At 41.9% G+C, this 21927-nt stretch overlaps 1 protein-coding gene across 10 annotated transcripts in view; it reads right to left on the bottom strand.

Moving 5' to 3' along the window:
- The window catches only part of sema5ba (sema domain, seven thrombospondin repeats (type 1 and type 1-like), transmembrane domain (TM) and short cytoplasmic domain, (semaphorin) 5Ba), a 221888-nt gene that overhangs the window by 77903 nt on the left and 122058 nt on the right, over positions 1 to 21927 (bottom strand). For 7 of the 10 annotated variants that reach the window (XM_081600568.1, XM_081600572.1, XM_081600576.1 and 4 more), the window contains 3 exons: positions 1571 to 1633; positions 724 to 822; positions 410 to 623 (listed from right to left, as the gene is read on the bottom strand). In XM_081600568.1, coding sequence (XP_081456694.1) covers positions 410 to 623; positions 724 to 822; positions 1571 to 1633 — 376 coding nt within the window. The other 3 variants (XM_081600587.1, XM_081600590.1, XM_081600595.1) reach the window with 3 other exon arrangements.

The following is a 21927-nucleotide window of genomic DNA, read 5'->3' as shown; positions in this document are numbered from 1 at the left end:
ACTCTATTCACTAATTAAGGAGACATTGTTGAACTGGTTTGCATTTAGGGTCATCGGAGTGAAAGAAAAAAAAAACATATGCATGCCACACTTCCCAGATATTTCTAAAAAGATGATAAAAAACAATGTACCCGTTTCCTGCCACTTCACAATTCTAGACTACTTTTTTTCTGAGCCAAATAAAATATACTGGAGTTTGTTGTTTAGATTAAATGGAAAAAGAAATAACTGTGGAAAATTGTCCAGAATTTGTGTGACTCTCTGTACTAGTTTTATGGTATATTTATTTCATCTTTGTGTTCATGTAAGTCTAGTCACGTTAAAACAAACAACAAAATCTTTGCTGTTTAATATTTAAGGTGTATGGATACTTTTGAAAGACACTTTCAGAGTGTTGTGCAGTTCTTACCATTGAGCCACTTGGAGTTGTACTGGGCAGTGCGCAGCGGCGGCATGCCGCCCAGGCTCCTGTAGATGACGGGGTCGCGACCCGAGAAGTCGATGACTGTGGCGGCGTAGAGCTCCCCGCTTTCGGTTACCACCGCCGTGGAGTTGTGGCGAGGGTCGTACGGGCAGCGCGCCACGCCGTTTACGCGCTCCAGCACTCTGCTGATGTTGCCCACCTGGAAAAGAAACAAAGGACAGAGGAGCAAGCCTAGTGCCAACAGGAGGGAGGAGGAAGTGATGTCACAAACTTCATTCAGAGCTACTTTCTCGCTCTACCTCTCTGCTGATACATAGCGGCTGGAAAGCATTGGTCCCGCAGGTCATGACCTCGGTCTTGTTCACCAGCAGGACTCTGATGTAATTCTGGCACTCCATCTAAAAAAAAAAAAAGAGATGAAAATGAACGTCTAAAAAAGGTAACAGCAGGATGAATGGCATCTGTATCGGTTCGCTGGATGCTATTGGACATGTTGCTAAGGAGAACAAAGCAGCGGGTTTCCTGGTGCAAATCTGGAATGTGGTGATGGCAGCTTTCGCCCGCGGGTCCATTGTTGAGACATATGAATGCTAGTTTGGAAGAAAATGGCAGTTTATTTGTGGCATCGACAAAGACTCCAAGTCCACTGCATGTTGTTTGCCACAAAGAATCAAACTCTTTTCCAACAAAAGCGAGGCATTGATTTATAGGCCTTTCGCTGCAGAGAAGTGAGGTGATTGAGCAAAGAAAATAGTTTTGTCCATCTGGTTTCAATCTTCACCTTACAGGCTCAGTGGGAGATGCATATGATTTTGCAATCAGATCCTACAAAACAATACGAATTAGGCAACTGAACCCAGCAGCTGCTCTCGGGCATTTTTTTCAAAGGACGTCCTCCCTAAGTGTCCCAACATGTCCCCACGGGCGCTTTCTTAGACATTTCCCTCCCCTTCCCATATGAGTTCCCTCTCTTATAAAGTCGAGAAAAACAACTTTTGATTGAAGGTTTCGAAATGGCGCTCCTCTGCCGAGGAACCTCCCGAGAGACTAACAAGCACCAAGGCAGAAGATATCAAAAAATGGGCCCGCTGTACGCCGAGCCGCGCTGACACGGAGCGCTGTAATTGGGGGCGTGATTGAGGTTACCTCTGTTTTGCCTTTGCTTTGACACGACTTCCTGGTTTCCTCATCCGGTGCCCACTCTGTCGCCTAGGAAACAAACACAAGATGACAAAAGAGGTGACAAAGAGGCCGAGAAGCGGCGGCGCGGACTTCCCCGAGGCACTTCGAAAAGTTACGCAACGACCGACTTTCGCTAGCGCCTCAGGAAGGCTAAACACGACGCCTGAAAAGACTTTAACCTCCGCGCTGTTTGTTTATTGTGTACACGTTGCGATTGGCTTGACAGTAAGGAGCCCGTTTGAGGGGAGAGGGCGAGGCGTGCAACGAGGCAGCTGAAGGGCTGAGGACGGCATTAGCATGCAAATGTGTTTCCTTTTTCTTTCCCCCCCTTTCTTCTGCTCTTTCTGGAAAAAGTTTGCAGCACTCACCTCCTCTGCCCTCCTCCACCGTCAGCCTCGATGAGCCAATTATTTTCCTGTTGATCGTTACAGTAGGTGCTGGGCTTAATTATGGATGCAGGCGGCGGTGGCTGCGGTGCAAACATGCTGATGCGCACACAGGGTTGCTGGCCGCAGGAGCTGCGCTGAATCCCGTTAAGTGGGTTGAGAGATTGTCCTGGTTTGGCCTGAACTGGGCATGAAAAGGTGCCAGAGGGCCCACGCTGTGTGTGTGACTGGCCTCGTTCCCCCCGCGCTCTCCCGTCTCCTTAGTGGTCCAGACAGAGCGGGTTAGCTTAAACTTTAAAGTGTAGCTTTATCGACTATTATTATAATAATTATTATCTCGCTGTTTGTGTTTACAGTTTGACACAATTATTAGTTTAGCGCTAAATCTTAGTGTAATTTAACCGAAGTGCTAGCATAGCTTAGCAACGCCACATGTTCACATTTGAGGAAGTAGCTTTTCACTGGCTTTGCTCCTAAGTAGCCAGTTAGCATTTAGGTGAATATTAAAGGTTGTTATGGAGATTTGGCCAACCCAACGTGACACACTTTGTTTCATTTCTCCAAAAGTTTGTTTTACCTCCCCATCCATCCTATTCATGTTGTGCCAAGACAAACACGGCTCCTCGTTCAGCACTGTGACCAGAACTGGACCTCGGAGTCAAATGTACAAGAAACAGCAAGACGCTGATCATTAAAGCTGGGGTGAGTTACTTGTACAAAAATAAAATATGTTATTTAAATATTTGTTAAAATTGTCACTATGTCATGACAATATGGTATGAGCTCCTGTCTCTTCTCAAATTAAAAGTTGTATTTTTCTGTGTGAGATTATTGCACACAGAAACAATAAAAGGTGTTTGCATTTCGAGGGTTTCCACACATGGCTACCCGGTTTGCCAACAAAACTCATCCTCCCTATACGTCTTACCTAAAGCAGATAACTCTCCCAGGTGGTCAAAGACAATTTTCAAAATTAATGACGCCTGGAAGTGACGGGTCAACTTCAAGCACAGAACAAATGCTTTTCAATAAAAACACAAATAAATTAACCTCGTTCACTCTGGAGCTCCTCTCAAACACATTGTGTGTGTGCAGCCTTGAGGTACTTAACTCCCCCCCTCAGTGTCTTGCAGGTATATCACTCTTACTCTCTTTCTTCTGTTTTAATTAAAGCTCAGCAGAACAGCCTAAATCTATCTAGCCAGACTGTCAGAACCTCTGCTTTGTAAAAGTCTGCTTAAACTTTAAATTTATTTTTGAATGGAACAAAATCTTCTGGGCATGAAATGTTCAGCTTTTAATTTGCAGAGCACATAAACAGCTCACATTGGCCTCCTTTATCACAGTCCAAGGAATTTATCAACCCTCCTCGCAGCCGGGGAAATTATTAAATTTAAGGTGATTAGCATCTGCATAAATTGCTGCTAACGAGTAAAAATACCAAACCGAATACCGCAGATCCCAAACTAATGAGCAAGACGAATATGTCCATGACCTGGGAATATCCAGTCATCTTGCTCTTAAGCATATTCTCATTGACATTTCGTTGTAAGGATTGTAATTTCATATTTTAAATGCAGTCGGCTGCACAGTGGCGCAGTTGGTAGATTATGGTCCATGATCTATGCAGCGAGAAATAAAAAGTTGTATTTACCGTCATAAATAAGCGCAAATATTTCCAAATTAGTACCACAAACACTTTGATGTTTATTGGAAAAATGTTCAGCAATATTTAATTTTAAGAATTCACTGACACTTTAACAGCTTGTGATCAGGTTTTATCAAAACATTCTGGCACAACCGGCCCTTTAAGAGCATTCATGACTTTGATTTGGCCCAAAACGAAAATGAGTTTGACACCGCTGCTCTAGAGTAAAAGTCACCAGATGTTTGCTGAATTATTTACTATGGCTGGCTTTCAATCCTATCTTCCAATAAATAAAAAAATACTTGAATGCATCCGTTTCTTTTATGAAAGGCATCACACATCTGTGCAAATTTCACTGTATTTTTTTGTCTTCAACATCGAGTTGGAAAATCAAATTTGTGCCATTTTTGTATTTCACTCGAGGGCCGCACGAAATAACTTCGAAATGACCCCCGAGGAGGGGCCACACTTTGGACACCCGGCTCTAAACCAAGTATCACCATTTGCTCAGATGTCATCAGTCTCAGTTAGTGTGTGTGTTATCTGAAGTCCTGCTTCACATCTTCCTCCTCCAAAAACGCGTTTTATCTTGCTGCAAGCCTGAAGAGACCAAGAATTGGAGGAAAAGCAGAAAACACAGACTGAAGTAGTTTTGGCTGTGCTTGAATACATTAGGGTGAATAAAGAAAAAAAAAATGACACATGAAACTTTTGTCACCATCGTTGAGGTTAGAGGTGCGTCTGAGACATTAGCGTGGTGAAGCTACACGAGGCTCCTGCAGCCATCAGAGCGGTGGGCTCTGACCCATGCAGACGGTTAAAGCTCATCTCCCCATCTCCCACGGCAGGTCCCTTCAATTAACCTCCTCCAGGCTGAAGTGGAGGAGAGAACCGGCTGCGTCACCGGATGGACTGGTTGAAATGAAACCAAGCGGGAAGACGAGAAGAAACGGCACGAGTGTCTGACCGGGTGTCCATGTTCTGTTCACGTCACTGCAGCTTCTGAACGGTACGCAAACCGTCAACAACAACCTCTAATCCAGTTTCCACCCAGAGCTCAGCGAACAGCGTGGCACCTGCCAATCAGAGCGCGGCTTCCTCCTCCTCCTCCGCTGCAGTGCATCAATCTGCCGGCTGAAATGAAAACACTGCTCCTCCACAACCTCCGTCTGTCAGCGCCTGTCAGCCAAGGGGACTAATGGAATGACGTCATCGTAAACACACACACACACACACACACACACACAAGGAGACGGATGCCTTTCCGGTGATTCACAGCTTGGAGCGTTACCATCTCTTTCTGCGGGGCCCCATCTACATGAATCCCCGTCGGCTTAACCCGCTGACCTTCACCAAAAACCGCTGCCCTCCTCCCCGCCCCTCCTCTCTTAATTCATTTCTTCTTTCTTCACGTTGCTTTGGAACAAAGCCACACACACACACACACACACACACACACACACACACACACACACACACACACACACACACACACACACACACACACACACACACACACACACACACACACACACACACACACACACACACACACACAGCCTGGGAGAGAACCAGGCTTTGCCTCGAATTCCTTCCCTCCCGCTCCAGAAAAACGTGAATGGCCCGCCGGCCGCCAGCTGAATGAATCGAAGCGAGGCCCTGGAGTCCGTGTTTTTGTCGGGGCTCTCGTTTATTTTCTGTCATTTGTAAAGCAGGCAGGGAGCAGATTGCTTCTGCATAAATTTGCATCGCGTTGATTTAAAAATCAGGTTAAAAAAATAATAACTCAAAGACAAATCTCTTCATATGTTGTTAATTATAAACAGATTAAATAAGAAAAAAAAAAATAAGGGGAAGGAAATCACAATGCTATTTTACAATAGAATCCAAATGAGCAATTTTGCAATTAATTGCAGTAGACGGATTTAATTATAAACGCTGACACAGCACAGCATGCTGCGGCTAAAAATAGCACAAGCAAACACCAGCAACTTGGAAAAGAAACACATTTGACACTGGTGCAGGATATAAATGGTGAACAGAAATCTCACAAAGAATAGTTTTTAAGAAAGTGCAAAGTAGAAAAAAAATCAGCATAAGTGCTTTAAGGCACAACAAACAGAGACAGTTGCTTTGGTTTGCAAGTTCTCAGATACTTCCTTGAGCTTTGGCTAATTTTCAGAACGGCTAATGATTTTAGGTGTCCAGGTGTGAAAAGCTTCTGGAGACTCTCTCTCCAGAAGAAGAGAAGAGGAGCTGGAGTTTTGATAACTGTGACAGAGTAGAAATAATTTGCTGGTGCTTTTAGTTTTAATAATCACACATAAAATGAACAAAAAGAGATGGGATTATCCTAAATTTTTAAGAAACTTTTACATATCTGATCCCCCAGTCAAGTCGGTAAAGATTTTCATCTGTATTCCTGCATTCCTTCACTCCGGGTTGTTCCTTCACTTGTTGATCTGCATGGTTTGTTGCTGAACTCACAGCTTGTGTGTCATTTCTCCTGCATGTTTTCCTTCCACCACATAAAGGGCCACGTTCACTGACTTCACTGAATACGTCGCATGCAGTCAGATTTAATTACATGAAGTAATTGGAGACGTACAATAGGTCGATGCAAGTTTAGTGCAACAAATACACGAATCAAAGGCAGCTTGTGAGTAGAGTTTCCATCCTTTCATTTGCATTGATGTCAATTAGATGTCCACGCTTTCGTACCAGATAACATGCAGCAGCTAGAAAAGTATTTAAGTATGCTTTGGTTGGAAACGACCTGAAATTCGTATTTAACAGGATATTTATTTTCTGAATAGCTCCTATCAGTTTTCTCATTAAGGGTATTAGAAGGGGAATTATGCAGGTGCACAATGCTTCGTCCTTTATCCATTTAATTTGCCACCGTATGAATTGATAGCAGCATTTTATTGAGTTAAAAACATTAAAAAATGGGACTTGTGTGTCTTAAGGATCTCTGAAGTCGTTCCATGAGATGACATTTGAATAATTGAAGCTGTGAAAAATGACACATACTCCAACTGTTTTTTTTTATATAGTTCTTTTTTTGTCTTTATGATGCATAACCATGCATCATAATTTCTACAATTTTTAAATATTTTTACGTTATGTCATGTTAAGCCAAAAAATTCAATGCAACTTCGACGAGATGGACAGATGAAAAGTAGCATAAATGTGAGGGGAACTTTCAAAATAAAATCCACTGTGTCTTAGGAAGGCAGTATTTTACCGTCCTGAGTCATCAAATGTGTGTGATTTAATCTGTGTGAAGGCCTCAGATGTTTGTTGGAGAACATTTGCACAAAAAAACAGCATCACAAAAATCAAGGAACCAAGCGGAAAAGTCGGGGATATCAGGGAAATCAAGTTCAGGACGTGGAGAGTAAAGTGAAATATTTATGCCATATTGGAGTGATCTCTGTGATGATGCAAGCTAATGTTTTGGCAGTGGTCCATAAATTTAACATGTTAACATGATGCTAAAGTGTCCCTTTTTCAAGCCTGCTGCACTTCTCTGAAGAATAATGAAGAAGCTGCAAGTAACCGATCAGGACGCAGCGCTCGGGCTGCTGAGACGGACATCTGCAAGTCAAATGTTATTCGTGAGCGACGTCCCTTCTTTTCACGCCTTGTTCTTGTATAAATTTATGCACCGTTTCGATGCGTCAAACGACTTAAAAGTTAAGAGTTCTGTCAACTGGAACATGTGGCGACACAAGATGTACCTCGAGGTTTTATAAGCACTGGAATAAGTGTTTATATGCTTTATGATTTTTGTTTTAGTTCTGATTTTTAAGTGCTATGGACTACTTTGTGTCTGTAAACTAAGGTAGTAATTTAAAGATAGAGACGCCATTTCCAGTTTGCCACCAGAGAAGAAGGTCCTCTGATGAGAAGAGAGGAAAACTGACCATTTTGCAAAATGCTGCGTAGTGAAAAACTCAAACCATGGACTGAACATAATGATGTGAGACATGGCAGTGGTAGCATCGTGCTGTGGAGATGTGCTTTATTTTTTTTTTCAGTAAAGCGAGAAATCTCAGTAATAATTTCCTCCACTTCAGTTTCAAACTCCTGTTGCTCCGTCACATAAAAGTCCAAATATGTGAAAAATGCGTTAATACATCAAAGCTTTTAATATTTTTCCCAATATATAGACGTGCTTTTCCACTGTTAACCTCCAATGTTTGAGAAATAAATTAAAAGTCTACAAATGTGACCTGGATAACAAATATTGTAATTCGAAATCTACCCGCTCAGAAGAATTGCTGCAGTGTTTTATTTTCAACCTCAGGCCAGAGAGGCTCCATTATTCGTACCTGACGTCTCAGAAACAAGCTGGGGTTCATTTTCATCATTTAGCAAAGGCCAAAGTCAATCTGCAACCCACGCCATCAGTTCCTTTCGCCAAACCCAAACTTGACACCCCATTTCTCCCCACTTCACCTCTCGTTAGACATGGTAAAAATATCTTGCCCTCTGGCAACTTTCCCTAAAGAAAGCAGGACGTGGAAGGGGGGGGGGGGTAGAGAATAAAAAAAAAAAAAGGATTTTATGGGCAAATAAAATAGCAGATAACACAATTAGCACCATGATTGAGGATTCATCACTTTTATGGCGGAAAGGTGGTCTCTGGGCTCGGAAATGAATTCTATTTTTATGAGCTGTGGAGAGAGAAAAAGGGGCCAAATGATGGAGAGCTGGAGATGCTAATGAAGTAAGGAATCTGCTGCTAGCAGCGGTAAAACGCAAACCTGCCTCGCTCCTGAAATATGACGCTTGCATCGATAAGGACGCCTCTCGCCGACATGCTGCCAACATCACGCGTGACAACTAATTAGGATTCATGAATGTTGACAATAAGTGGGAATTAATGGCTGTTTGAACTGGAGCCGCGTGACACTTGTTAGAAGTCGAGATAGATCCGTGTTGGAGCCGACGGTGTAAAATTAGAATGTGGGATGTGCTTCAGATGACTGTGTTTACCGTTTTACACGAGAAAAAAATTTCTTCCTCACTGATGAGCTGATCCGCAAAACCTTGCATAAGGTGTTCAGACTAGCATAAACCCACATTCTCTGTTTTCTCATGATTCTAAACGCGGTCGGCCATTTCAGACAACAACCCACACCCGGCGTAAACACAGACACTCACCACTTGACATTGCGGGCGAATCTGGCAGCAGTCGTTGCCCGGGTGGGTCAGGAGAGCAACACTTATCCACCAACGCAGCAACAGAGTGAGCAGCCAGCGCTCACAGGTCTGAACCACTCATGAAACTGCTGGTGATGTTCCGCATCCATTATACGTTTCCAGCAGAATCACAAAACGATGCAATGTCTCAATCAGTAACCACAGATGTGAGCGACGACGTCTAAAACGTACAGCTGCTCATAGCTGCAGAGTTTATGACAAATTGTGCTAAAATACCTGGGAGCAGACGTATTGGGTTTGATTACACAGACTCAACCAGTTCAGTTCCTTGTTTGCGCACACAACAATGACCAGCCTGCAACTCGAAGCAGAATGATTCGATTTCAGCTTAATGGTTCTTCGAGATTCGGATTCAAATTGTACATTTAAGAGCAAATCGTCAGGGTGGAGCTAACTGAGCGCCGGTTCAAGGAGGAAAATGTACATCAGCAGTGTCTTGCTTCCCTGCTGAATAAATAAACTAAAATTAAAGGTTTTATTTTTCAGGCTTTGTCAGGACAGTGAGATTATGCAAGTCTGTTTCCACACCATTACCTGACAACCCAACAGATGAGGTGGGCGGTTGGATTTCATTCTGCGTTTCATCATCTTTATGGGATAACATAAAAGGTGTGATGGAATTAATGAATTAATAAAAAAAAAGGAAGGTGCAACAGCTAAAACATGGCAGCTTGCGTAGCACATGTAAGCCAGACATCAGCACCTGCTGATATCTGTTTGATTTTGCATGCTTACTGAAACGTGAAAGGAAATCCAGATTTATAGTTTTAAACTCCATCAGTTAAAAAAACAAAAATGTTGAGTTTCCAGAAACCGTTGGCTGAATGAAACGTGACTTTAAACCGTTTTGTCTCATTGTCTCCACACACTGATCACACCCACACCCTCTCTTTTGTGTTTCACTCTCAGTCCAACATGTCCGCATCCACACAACAACACACACACTTATTCGCCATGAGCTAATCCGCAGACACCTCTCTGAGTCGAACAGAATGCAGCAAGAGGCTGAGTCGGAGCAGCGGCACATGATGTTCATTCACTTAACTGCCGCCGACGTGGAGGAAAGTGCAGCAATATTCAAAAAGAAAAAATACTGAACCACTTGTGACTTTCTTTCCGTTTATTTTTTGACAAATTGTTCATGTCATTAAGCAGCACATTCAGGTGCAGAGACCAGCAAATAGCCGGCAGCAGGAGGTGAGATTAACTCTGCCAGGAGACGTTCAGTCTCTGAATGACTGCACTGATCCAAACTAGCATCGAGTTTCAAAAGCACCATGAAGACAAATATGTAAGACGTAAATTTGTATTAGTAGATCTGGCTGGGTGATGGTAAGAAATGTTTCTCTTTCACTGCAAGGAAGAAAGAATAAAAATAAAAAAAACTATAGGTACTGAACACAACAGTGATATGGAGGCTCACTGCAGAACTACTGCACAAAACCAAAGTATGTCTACTGACAAACATCTATTCATACAAGTGGAAATTTGTGTTTAGTGTCTGGCAGATATATTGTCAGAATGGACAACTAAATTCTGCATACTGGGTGTCAATAACTGTTGACCACCTTCTATTTCTGTGAAGTCAGAAGAGTTAAAGAGGCAACTGGACCTGCATGATGCATGATGGCAGTCAGGTTTTATCAGTAACTGACTGGTAGGAAATCTGATCTTTTCCAGTCTCTAAACCAGAACCACTAAACCACTACATGACCATGGTCATGACAAGACTGAGTGAAGAAGGCTTAAAATGACCTATTATCAGCATTGATTAAGTGTTTATAGTAAGAAGGTATTTAAAATAAACTGTATTATCTAAACTGAGCTACATTCAGGCTTCAAGAGATCCAGACAGAACGTTACCCTTAGCAGATAACGGTCAGGCACAGTTGGGTTATAAAACAATGTCCAACACTTTGGAGGTCTTATGGAGGTTTAATCAAGCACCACTAAAAGCAAAGTTAGTATGGCACAACAGCAAACCTCCCAGATCTCCGAATCTGCCAAGTCAGGATAGGTGAGGATTACTTTCTTTTTCTTTTGACATCTGCTTGTACCCTACATGAAAACCAGGTCATCCTGAAAACACCCTCCCTGTCGTAAAACAAAGCAGATTCAGGTTATTTCTGGAGGTTACAAAAGACCTGAGGTTCACCCTCCATCAGAACAATGACTCCCAATACAGACACGGCTGTAGGAATGCTTCAGATAAAAGCATATTCATGATTGAATGACCAAGTCCAGGCAGAAATCCAACACTTTACAAATTCATGTACAAGAGCTACCCATCAATTCTGAGCCATTTTGCAAAGGAGGACGTGCAAAGCATGCAGAGATATAAAGGCAAAAGACTCGTGGTTTACGCTCTTCTAATAAAGAAAAAAATGTACAGCTTATAATTCCTCTTTTAAAGGTGTTACTTCTGCACATGCAGATAAAAGTTATTCCTTCCCAGCTGCTTGGCCAAGCTGCGATGCATTACAGAGTGACGAGTGGCCCTCGCAGCCGCAGCTCTGGAGCTTGCTCACTGATTATCCCCCCGTTCTGACAAAGGCTGCATCAATAATTAAATCTGCGGCCCGACTGCAGCGCAGAAACTAATGAAGGATGTGAATGAAATCAGCCACAACTCATCAGACTCGGGGAAAGACAGAAGCTTGATGCTAAACAAGGGAAGCAATATCACAGAGGGTCAGCTTAACGTCCGCCCTCTGGCCTCCTCTTTCATTTCGATTTTCCACTTTCCACCTAAAGCCACCCCCGTCCTTGAGCTTTGTTCATAGCAAAGGCGGAAAAAAAAAAAAAAAAATCACAGATCTGCATATCCAACAAAGCTCGCTTTAGTGTAATATCATTGGCGTGAGAAAACGTCGGCGTCCTCGGCCTTCAGTGGACGTCAGCTCATTCTGTCCCAGAGGAATGTCCAACTCCAACAAAGACACCCACAATAACAGATGGATTTATTTCCCTTTTTGCTGCGCTGGGACGTTCTCCATCATCTCTGCTGAGGAGGGAGTTTGGACAAGGTACCTCCTGTAAATAGGAACAAGCCGTAGCGGTTGACTTGTTGACTCTGTGGATCAGCTGGAGGGAGATGAAGAAGCACAGAAGGCAAAAAAAAAAAAAATCAGCCGCAAGCGATCAGAAGTTGCTTCCACACTCATTCAGCCTTATGTTTTCTCACTGCAAAAAACTAGTAAACTATTCGCAGATTCGAACGTGCAGGAGGGAGATGTATCTTAGGAAGTATCACGTCTTGTCGAATCTATGAAGAATTGCTTTTTAAGCATCTTATTTTATATAGTGTGTGTATATTTGGTTTACCAAGGGTTTAAACTTTACAGTGCATCATCGTGTCAGTGAGCGAACACAAACATATGAAGATTAATACTCCATAACACGGTGGGTGACTGTCCCAAAGTGGTCAAAAATAAATATAACCTTAATTGATCCAGAAATAGGAGAGACTGTATTCAGTCACTTCAGTTATCCTGCATGGTAAGATGAGAGAATCTTCATAAGTGCAGACAGAGATTCTGCACAGTGCAGCTAAAAAGATGTTCAATTATATTATTTAATTTTAATAATTCATTGATATTTTAACAGTTTGTGATCAGGTTTTATCAATACATAACTGGCCCTTTAAGAGCATTCATGATCTGGATTTGGCCCAAAGCGAAAATGAGTTTGACTCTGCTGCTCTAGCTGGAAAGATTTCTGCATTTAGGTAAAAACTGCAGGACGCAAAGACACTGGCATGAAAACTAAGGTGGCTTAACACAAGATGAATTGGTTGTTATTCCCAACTTTAATGGCTACACAAAGTAAATTCAGTCAGTAAAACGGAGTCATTCTGTAGTGTAAGTCAGATGATAAAGATTACACAGAATATCAAATATCGCATTCATATCACAAACTGATTTCCTAATATTATGTATCTTATGTTGTCAAAACTAAAGTAGTTTCTGTTTTTGGAGGATGACTGTTGTTAACCAGGGATTGTAGATGAAGAGATATTAAAGTGTAAACCAGGCAAATATTTGCATTTTTTTATGGGGAAAAAAAACAAAAATATTTTGACTTTACAACTTGGTTTGATACTTGTTTATCTGCAAAACTGGTTAGTTCTGAAATGCAAAAGAATTAAACATATCTTGGGGCAGGAAACTTAAACCTGTGTTATTCTTTTTTTATTCTAATTCTTAGTTTTGACTTTCAGTTATTCTGACGGTTCGTGACAATAATGTCTGCTATGTTTGACATTTTCACTGCCGACTTTCGATTGCTCAAAGCACTGGCTACGTGCAAGTTGGGACCGGCTATCTAAATCAAGATTGACTGATTATCATGTTAGTAAAAGTGCAAATGTACAATGCAACAGTTTGATACGGAATTATTTTTAGGACAGGCTGCATTTTTGTTGGGATTCATAGAGAAAACATTTAAACCGTGTCGCAAAGAGGGAGAAAAAGACTAAATTGTTTTATTGTGGGAATTATGTCTTTTGCAGTAGCAGCAGAACAACCTAAAACTGTCATACAGCATTTTCATTAAAATCAGAAAACTAAAATGCTTTCGTGAGCCGCCACAGAGAGAGGAAGTTGTTGCGGGTCTGAGTTCTTTCATTACTTTTTCCAGATTTTTTTTTTTCCTTTACAATTCATTCTCTCACCTGCTTGTTTATTTATTTGTTCAGATTTATTCCTGTTCAGAGTTGGAGGTGGGCTGGAAAAAAAGAAGAAAACTCAACTGGAGGAGAGAACAGATGGACTTGAGGCAAACGCAGAGACGAATGAGACGGCGGTTCAGACACACACCTACAGCACAAGTGACTCAAGTGTCAGAAAGAAACCAATATGAATGAGTTTCTGACGGAGGGAGAAAGCCGAGCTTAGAGAAGAAACAAAACAACGCCGCCCGTAAAACTTTGTGCTGATAATTAGAGATGGTAGCCACCAAAACAAAATCCCACACCCACATTGTTTTCAAAGTTAGAATATCTGACTGGAATATTACACAACTTAGCAGGTTTTCTTGATGCATTGGATGTTATTTTCTTAAAGGGGCGGCATCATGTATTTTCCAGGAACATAGTGCCAATTTATAGCACAAGCAAGAAGCTATGTTTACTACATACTATATATCAGATATGACTTAAAAGAAATTTGATTTTGTAATTTAACGCCTTGAAATTGGGTCTCTGTCTCTTTAAAAACTGCTCTTTCTGACCCTCCACCTTCAGGAAGTCGTCACAACATCGTTTCTCTATTAACCTTTTAACAATGTTTTTATACCAGCATACCAGAAGTAGCTCTTATGTTGTTTGCTAAATGCTGCTGGCTAGTCTGAAGAGGCTGAGTGGAGGGATTTGCGGTGGACGGCTCCTCTGTGAGGCGGAAGCTTGGAAACCTGGAAATTGCAGCTCAGAGGAGGAGCTACTTCCTGGGAGGCGGCGTTCAGTCGCCCCCAGCCGTTTTGCACAGATGAATGGCTGCCGTAAGAGATTAAAAGATTTTTCAAACATACATGAAAGAATCAAGGCAACACTGCAGGTGTGTCTTTGATGAGATAGTAACATTACAACATGATTTAAAGCTAAAGAAAAAAAAGTGGATTTTCCAGAATACTGTCATACTGGAGTGGAACCATACGCATCACCTTCAGCTGGCTGTGGGAGCCTGAGAGCACAGCTCAGCTGAAACAACTCCAAACACCAACTCCGCACTGAGGCCGAATCCCATGACCCAAACACGCAGGGGCCCCTTCTGGCTGATTCCAAAGTTCTGACATTTTCTCAGCGGGAAGAAGTCTGGAAAAAGGCTGGGAGGGAAAAAATAGAGGTGACCTCAGAATCAAGAAAGTCTTAAAAGTCGGGAACCTTCAACCAGACGATCAGTGGACGGGTTGTTCTTTTACGCCACCCCGTTACTCCCCCACCCCCAACCCTTCATTCTGAAAGGGCAAGGCAATCAGAGGGAAATTTGTGCCCTATTTCATGGAACACTGCGATCCGACCGCGCCACACACGAGAGATCAGAGACAACACAGACAGAAGTCACGCTGGACTGTTTTCACTGGTCTGCTCTGAAGAATGTTTTTCAGACCTCTCCTGCAGCCTGTACAGTGGTCCGAGCTGCTCGTTTTGCATGAATGAATGTGAGAAGAAAAGGTCCGCACGTACGCTTTGATGCAAGTCTGATTGCTGAAAAAGAAGCAAGTGGCAAAACGAGCAGCCGCTGCAGAGGCCGCGGAGCCTGACGGCAATCCGACGGCGGTCCCACTTAGGTGGGATCGCCGTGTTTTTTCTGGCAGCAGGAGAATGTCAGAGGGAGAGAATGAGGCTTTTGATCTCTTTCTTCACTCAACACGTGGCAAAACGGAGAAAGACAGGGAAAATACATGCCGTAGCACGCGTGAAGGCGGACGGACGCAGAGGGCTATGCGAGGAACCAGACCGTAATGTGGTGTTTACATTCCACCTCCATGTTGCCGCTGTCGTATCTGCGCCAGGATTATCTGATGCACTGACAAAGACCTTTCTCCTCCCTCTCCCCATCGCCGCCGCTCACTCCGATGCGCTCGCAGCTCATGCCAAGGGAAGAACAAACAAATTGTGTTTACCTCTGTTGCTCTCATTGATCAACTTGTTGGAGCGAGAGCATTAGACTCTCCACTTCATGAAGCTGCCAATGCCGGTTTAGATCGGGCTCCGTTTCCCACGAGGTTTTTATCCAGCCTGCCCTCATATTACACATCCTTTTAGATTAACTGTTTACCTTGTTTGAAGGTGACTTTACGCTTTATTTTTTTTGTCTTCTGGGATCCGTCCTAAGCGCTGATTGATGCCTGCAGGTGTTTTTATCTCGATGTGTTTAAACTCAAAGGTTCCTAGAAGTCGTTGCTGACAGATTGGCAGAGTTGGGTAGTAACTAGTTACATTTACTCAGTTACATTTACGAGAGTATGTTTTGTTTTTTTTAGAAAAAATTTACTTTTTGGTGTATTTTTGACTATTTTTACTATGCTCTACTTTTTTATTTTACTTGAGTAATTTTATCATGAAGTATCTCTACCCTTGCTTGAGTAAAATTTCTGGATTTTCTACCCACTGATTGAAAAACAAACATGTTTTGACAAAATTTATTTTATTTTTTAATGGAACTTATTTGGAAAAAAAAATATTTTGCTTGATTTTGTTATATTCTGTTCCATGAATTATCATTTTGGTCCTTAAACTACCAAGGTTTCCACTTAATTTTATATTTTGGACCATCTGATAGCGTAATTTTTAAATATTGAATAATCAATAATGTAATCAGTTACTCAGTAGATTTTTTACAAAATACTTTTTTTTACTCTTACTTGATTAAAACTATGTTGAATTAGTGCTACTTTTACTAGAGTACATTTTTTGGGTACTCTGCCCACCTCTGAAGATGAACTTTTTGTTCATTTTCCTTAAAAAGGCTTTGCTGAAGTTCCAAATCAGAAGATTCAAATCAGATAGAAACTTTCTTGCAGTGTCTTCACATACTTATAAGCAATGAAAACGTGCAAGAAACGTTCAAATGCTCGGGTCAATCCAAAGGCAGCGCTGCTCTGGGCAATGAGACATGTCGAAACCTGCCACTCCGGATCACCGATCCGAAAGCCCACCAGCAAAAAAAATAAATAAATTTTAAATCTACTGTCACTTTCACATTTAATATGTTTGCTCCGCAGTGGTGTGAAAACACTTCTAGGACTCAGCCAAGGGACGAAGACTCAGCTGGATCAAACTGAATCGTTACTTTGTTCTTTGCTGATCAACCGTTTGGAGCTGATCCACCGACGACAGCAAAGCGACAAGAGGATACAGTCTGAGAAAGATGAAAGGAAGGACGAACAGCGCTGACATGCTGGAAGAGGAGGCGGATGAAAATTTCATGCCAAACGTCTGAGCTGTCGATGTAAAAAATTTAGGCGAAAGGGTCGGAGAGATCGTAAGATATTTATGGAGGAAGGTGAGAAGAAGTGACACGGTGAGAGTCGAGCGGTGTTTTGAATAAACGAGGACCATCTTTAAATGAAGACCACAGATGGATGCAAACACTCTAAGCACATTTACCTTGGGAAACTTTATTTGAAGCATAGCATCCTTTTCTGGTTCGCCCTTATCTGCTGGGATTCGTTCAGTCGTCTGCTCAACATGCAGGCAGTTGGCAGGTTTTGTCCTCTGTGAGGAAACTCAACTTTTACTTTGTTATTCTGTCCAGCTCTGGTCATTTTATATTTCACTTGTTGAGGCACAAAAAGAATCCGTCTGCCACAGGACTCTGCTATCCGTTCATCAAATCAGACACTTCGTACCCATTTTGACAACCTCAGTACTTGAGTAGACAATTTTTTACCATATACTGTTTTTACTCTTGCTTGAGTCATTTCTTGGTTGTCTACTTTTTACTTTTACTTGATTAAAAGTATGTTGAAGTAGTGCTACTGTTACTTGAATACAAGTGAAAGTACTATTTTAATATTTAAAGGTTTACAATATTTATCTACTCTGTGTGCCACAAGGAAATGTGAAGAGAGTAGTTATACTAGGATAGGATAGTTGTGGACATTGTTATTTTAGGTCACAAACTTCTGATTTTCCCTGAATGCCTTAAAGCAGAGGTGTCAAACTCATTTTTGTTTTGGGTCAAATCAAGATCATAAATGCTCTTAAAGGGCTGGTTGTGCCAGAATGTATTGATAAAATCTGATCACAAACTGTTAAAATATCAATAAATTCTCAAAATTAAATAATATTATTGAACATCCTTTCAGTCCCTCCATGATTTTGTGATTCTTTTTGTGATTTTTTGCAAGAAAAAAAGTGTTTGTGGTACTAATTTGGAAATATCTGTGATATTTACGCTTATTTATGACGGTAAATGCCACTTTTTATTACTCTTTATTACTTTTATTATGGACTATAATCTGACATAAATTAAAGCTGAGGCAGCAGTTTAGTACAAATAAGAAAGTTTGAAAAATTTTTAGAAAATCTGCAATAAACTCCCAATTATTTAAGGTGTGCCTTAAATTCAGATCTAAGTTTGCCTGCTTTTCTGTGCACAACTGGAATATCTAAGGGCTGGCAGAGCAGGTCACATGGCCAGAGCAGTCTCTCCTTCAGTGTCAGTGTTTTCATAAGTCACTTAAATAAAAAGTTTCATTTTTATAAAAAATAAATCAAAAATTAAAAATGGCATCACAAATAAGAGGCGCAACTGGAATGAAGCCGCAGGCAGAACAACCAAAGCAAGTTGTCAGGATTTAAGTTTTGTACGGGCGTCAGAACTGCCCTAAATTCAGCTAAATGTTGAACTTTTTTTCCATCGACCTGCAGTCTGGCACCACAAGTCTCTCTCCCACACCGTTTTGCTCCGTGTCCTCCTATTTTCAGACCATCTGGCCTCTTTTTTCTCTCTCTCTCTGACAATGCTGGTACTCAGACAGGAGCACCATCCATGGCCTCTTACCCAACAAGAGTTCTGTACCTGGAATGATGAAACTCCTCAACTTTCAACAAAAGTTCAATCCTTTGATGCTGTAAGGCTGTCACATAACCTCCTTACCTGGAAGTGTATGCAGCAATAAATAAATAAATAAATAAAAATATGCAGTTTTAGGTTCTGGAGCAAAAACATACAAAATTTGATTGGGCGAGTTGAAGAAGACGCATAAGACGAATAAGACAGGAGATGTATATATAATGTAATTTATAGAAAGGTAAAGCAACATTTAGAGCAATTCTGTGCTCATAAGCAATTATATTGGCAAGAGACAAATCAAAAATCTATCTCTTAGCGACATCCTTTGTGTTAAAGATAGCACAATCCAGCGAAATAGGGCCCATCTTCTGCTACATACAAGTGCTTTGAGATAAAAAAAAGAAGAAGAAGAAGAAGAAGAAGAAGAAGAAGAGAGACTATAAGACTACAGTGAAGTTTGCCCATCAGAAGTTGCCATCGTTCCATTATTTTTCCTCTGACAGAAACAGAATTGCTCGGAGCACACATATGGCAGAAGTGCCTCCTCGCACTGAGGGAAAAAATGAACAAGAGAAACAGATGATAGAAAACAGAGCTCTTACTTCAGCTTTCCTTTCCCACTCCCACCCATCAAACACTCAAGCTATTCTGTCCATCCGCTGTTTTTCCGCCACTCTCCCACTTCTGTTTTTTATCCCCCCCCCTACCGCCGCCGCTCACACGTGTGTGCGCTCGCGCACATGTGTGCGCTCGCACATGCCTCCCACCACCTTCCTCCCTGCCGCTCTGATTGCGGCAGAGATCAGGCTGACCCCCACATCAGAGAGAGAGACAGAGGGAGAGAGAAGCTCTGTCTGTGGGTGCCGCTTGGACAGTGCATGTGGGTGGATTGCAATCAGGCCCACCTCCAGCAATAACACCAGCACTATATCCCACTGACAAAAAAAAAAAGACAAGAGTGAAGAATTGGAGGAAAAAAGAAACAAAAGAGGAGAGGAAAGGTGGAGAAGACGGATGCTGAACTCTAGGAATATGCAGGAGTGTCTGACGTTGACCAGTCGGTACCTGTGTGGTCACACAGTGGGGTGTCTGGGTGGGCGATGGCGTACTGTGTGTGTTTAGTGTTTGTAGCAACAATTGTTGTATTAGACATGTAATGTATTCACACGTCTTCATTCAGTTGTTCGTGGTATATGTTCTGCTGACATACTGTTCTGAAAACAAAGCAAGACTTCATCCGCATGAAAATATTAACTAGAGTCGGATACACACGATTTTAGGTTCAATTGGAAGAAAGCGGGTTTTCCAAATGAAAAAAGTTATTGCTGCAACAGTGTAACATATTTTTGCTTTATTGTTTTTGTCACTTATTTCATTGTTTTCGTCACTACATTTTCATGTCATTTGAGAAGAACCGTTTTTGTGCTATTCTTCCTAAAAATGCATCCTTTTTGGCACAACTTTGGATTTTTATGTATTTATTCGTCTATATTGTATTTAATTACATTTAATAAGCAGTTTTCATGATGCTGCCTGGTCAGAAATGTTCTCTGACAAACCTCTGCTGCCTGCACAGATTGTATAATCTGATATAATCTCATATAAGAGATTATATTATACAGAAGTGGTCTGAATGTACTAACAAAGCCACTTCTAAAGTCAAGTGGCTGCACTAAATTGTATTTTGGTGAATCAGAGTAAAGGGGGTAGGAGGCTGGCACCAGTCTGTAGATATTTGTGAAACATTATGTAACCATGGACTGATGGTTTTGTGATCTGTGTTGGCCTACAGAGCCAATAAAATACATTAAAGTTTGCGGTTGTAACCGGAGGAATTACTGCTATATATCGTGTAGGGTTGAAGTCTTTGAGCTCCAAATACACCAAACCAGAAAGAAGAAGCCAGACATCTCAGAGGCCTGACCTATATGTAACCAAGCACAGCAATATGAAGAGGTGCGCGCTGTTGGAAACCAGCCCTGCCAAGGTGTCAAAAATTGATCCGCCGAGGTTCCGAATCGATCGTACGTCTCAGAAAAAGAAAAGGCGGGATTTTTTTTCCTATGTGAATTGATTCCTTATGCTGCACTCACATCTATTAAATCCTTAGCAATAATGACTATGGATTCCTGGATTAGCTGCTCATTTTTCTCTTCTGACCAGTAATGCTCTCTCAAGGAATTGAATACAGTTGCATAAATACTGACGCATTAACCCCTCGACCATTTTATACAATTAGATCATGTAAGAGTCCTCTGGGACGGGAAAGAGACTGAACACCGAGCAAACTACTGTGTTTGGCACAGAGACTCACCAAATAAAAAAATTAATCCGTGCTGGAGCACAGAGGGAGCTTGTCACCTGCCTCGCTCATATTCTCTCCCTCCTCTCGTTTGTCCCGCTCCTCTCAGCTCTGAAGCCTGTGTGATTTTTCTCCCTTGTCCTCCCGGTCAGTGCTTGTGCTCGTCATTCCTTTCTCACCTGTTATCTTCCCTGTCTTTCATTGTCTGGCTGCTGCCCACCTTTCTTTCTTTTTCTTTTTTTTTCTTATCCGTGCTGCTTCTCCCCTCCGTCTCCCTTTCCCTCCCTCTCTCTTTTTTTTCCTCCGCTGATTGCCTACGCATTCATTCTTCTACGCCTGCCTGCTCACTAATGGCAGTGGCAGGTGTTCTCCCAGGTGCCTGAACAGAATGGTCTGGGTTGAGCCTTTAAAAGCCCTGGCATCAGCACCTCTGCAGAACACTCCGCCCTTCCTTCCACCCCCGGTTTTTTTTTTGTTTTTTTTACTCACTTTATCCTGCAGAACTGACTATCTTCAAAACTCTTTTGTCGCTGAAAAACTGCAGAAACACGCCGCCGTCGTCCTCGGCACTGAAAGACGGCAACAAATACGCCGAGAGAACCGCTCAATTCTTCCTCCTCGGTTTGATTCAGGTTCCCGTCGTCAAATAGCACGCAAACAATGTAAAGTCCGCAACAATGAGCGCGCTCTTTAATGGGACCGCGCTAAAAGGAAACATGACACAGCAGTGTGTGGTTACAGGCCGGGAGCGTGGCCTACTTAACTGAGCGCGGGGTAAACAGATGAATGAGGCGGCGGAGAAAGCAGCTTTGTGGTCGGACCACCGTCTCTCTCCGGTTTGCTTTTCAATCCATCAGCAGGTGAAGTCTGACGACTTTCACTGGCACATAATGGGCAACGTAAAGACAATGAGGCTTAAAGTCCCACAGGGATGGCTCCATTTCTGCAACACAGCTACGCTACTATACTTAAAATAAATAAATAAAACATTTAACTTAACCCGTTAGTACAGCACTTACTTTTACAAGCGTACAAATTTACAAAAGGACGTTTTGTGTGGATTTATGCCATTGTTGGTTAAAATGGCCGTCATTGTTTTTCATTAATGGCCATTTTTCCCCAAATGAAGATGAGTCAAAAACAAAATAAAAACTTGTACTGAACTCAGAAGATTAAATTTTTTTTTCCCACGATATATACATTATATTGAGCAGAGCTTTTACTTTACAGCTCTA

The sequence above is a fragment of the Poecilia reticulata genome, chromosome 2, assembly GCF_904066995.2.
Source record: "Poecilia reticulata chromosome 2, P_reticulata-male-v2, whole genome shotgun sequence".
NCBI lineage: Eukaryota > Metazoa > Chordata > Actinopteri > Cyprinodontiformes > Poeciliidae > Poecilia > Poecilia reticulata.
This window is presented reverse-complemented; position numbering and strand designations above follow the sequence as displayed.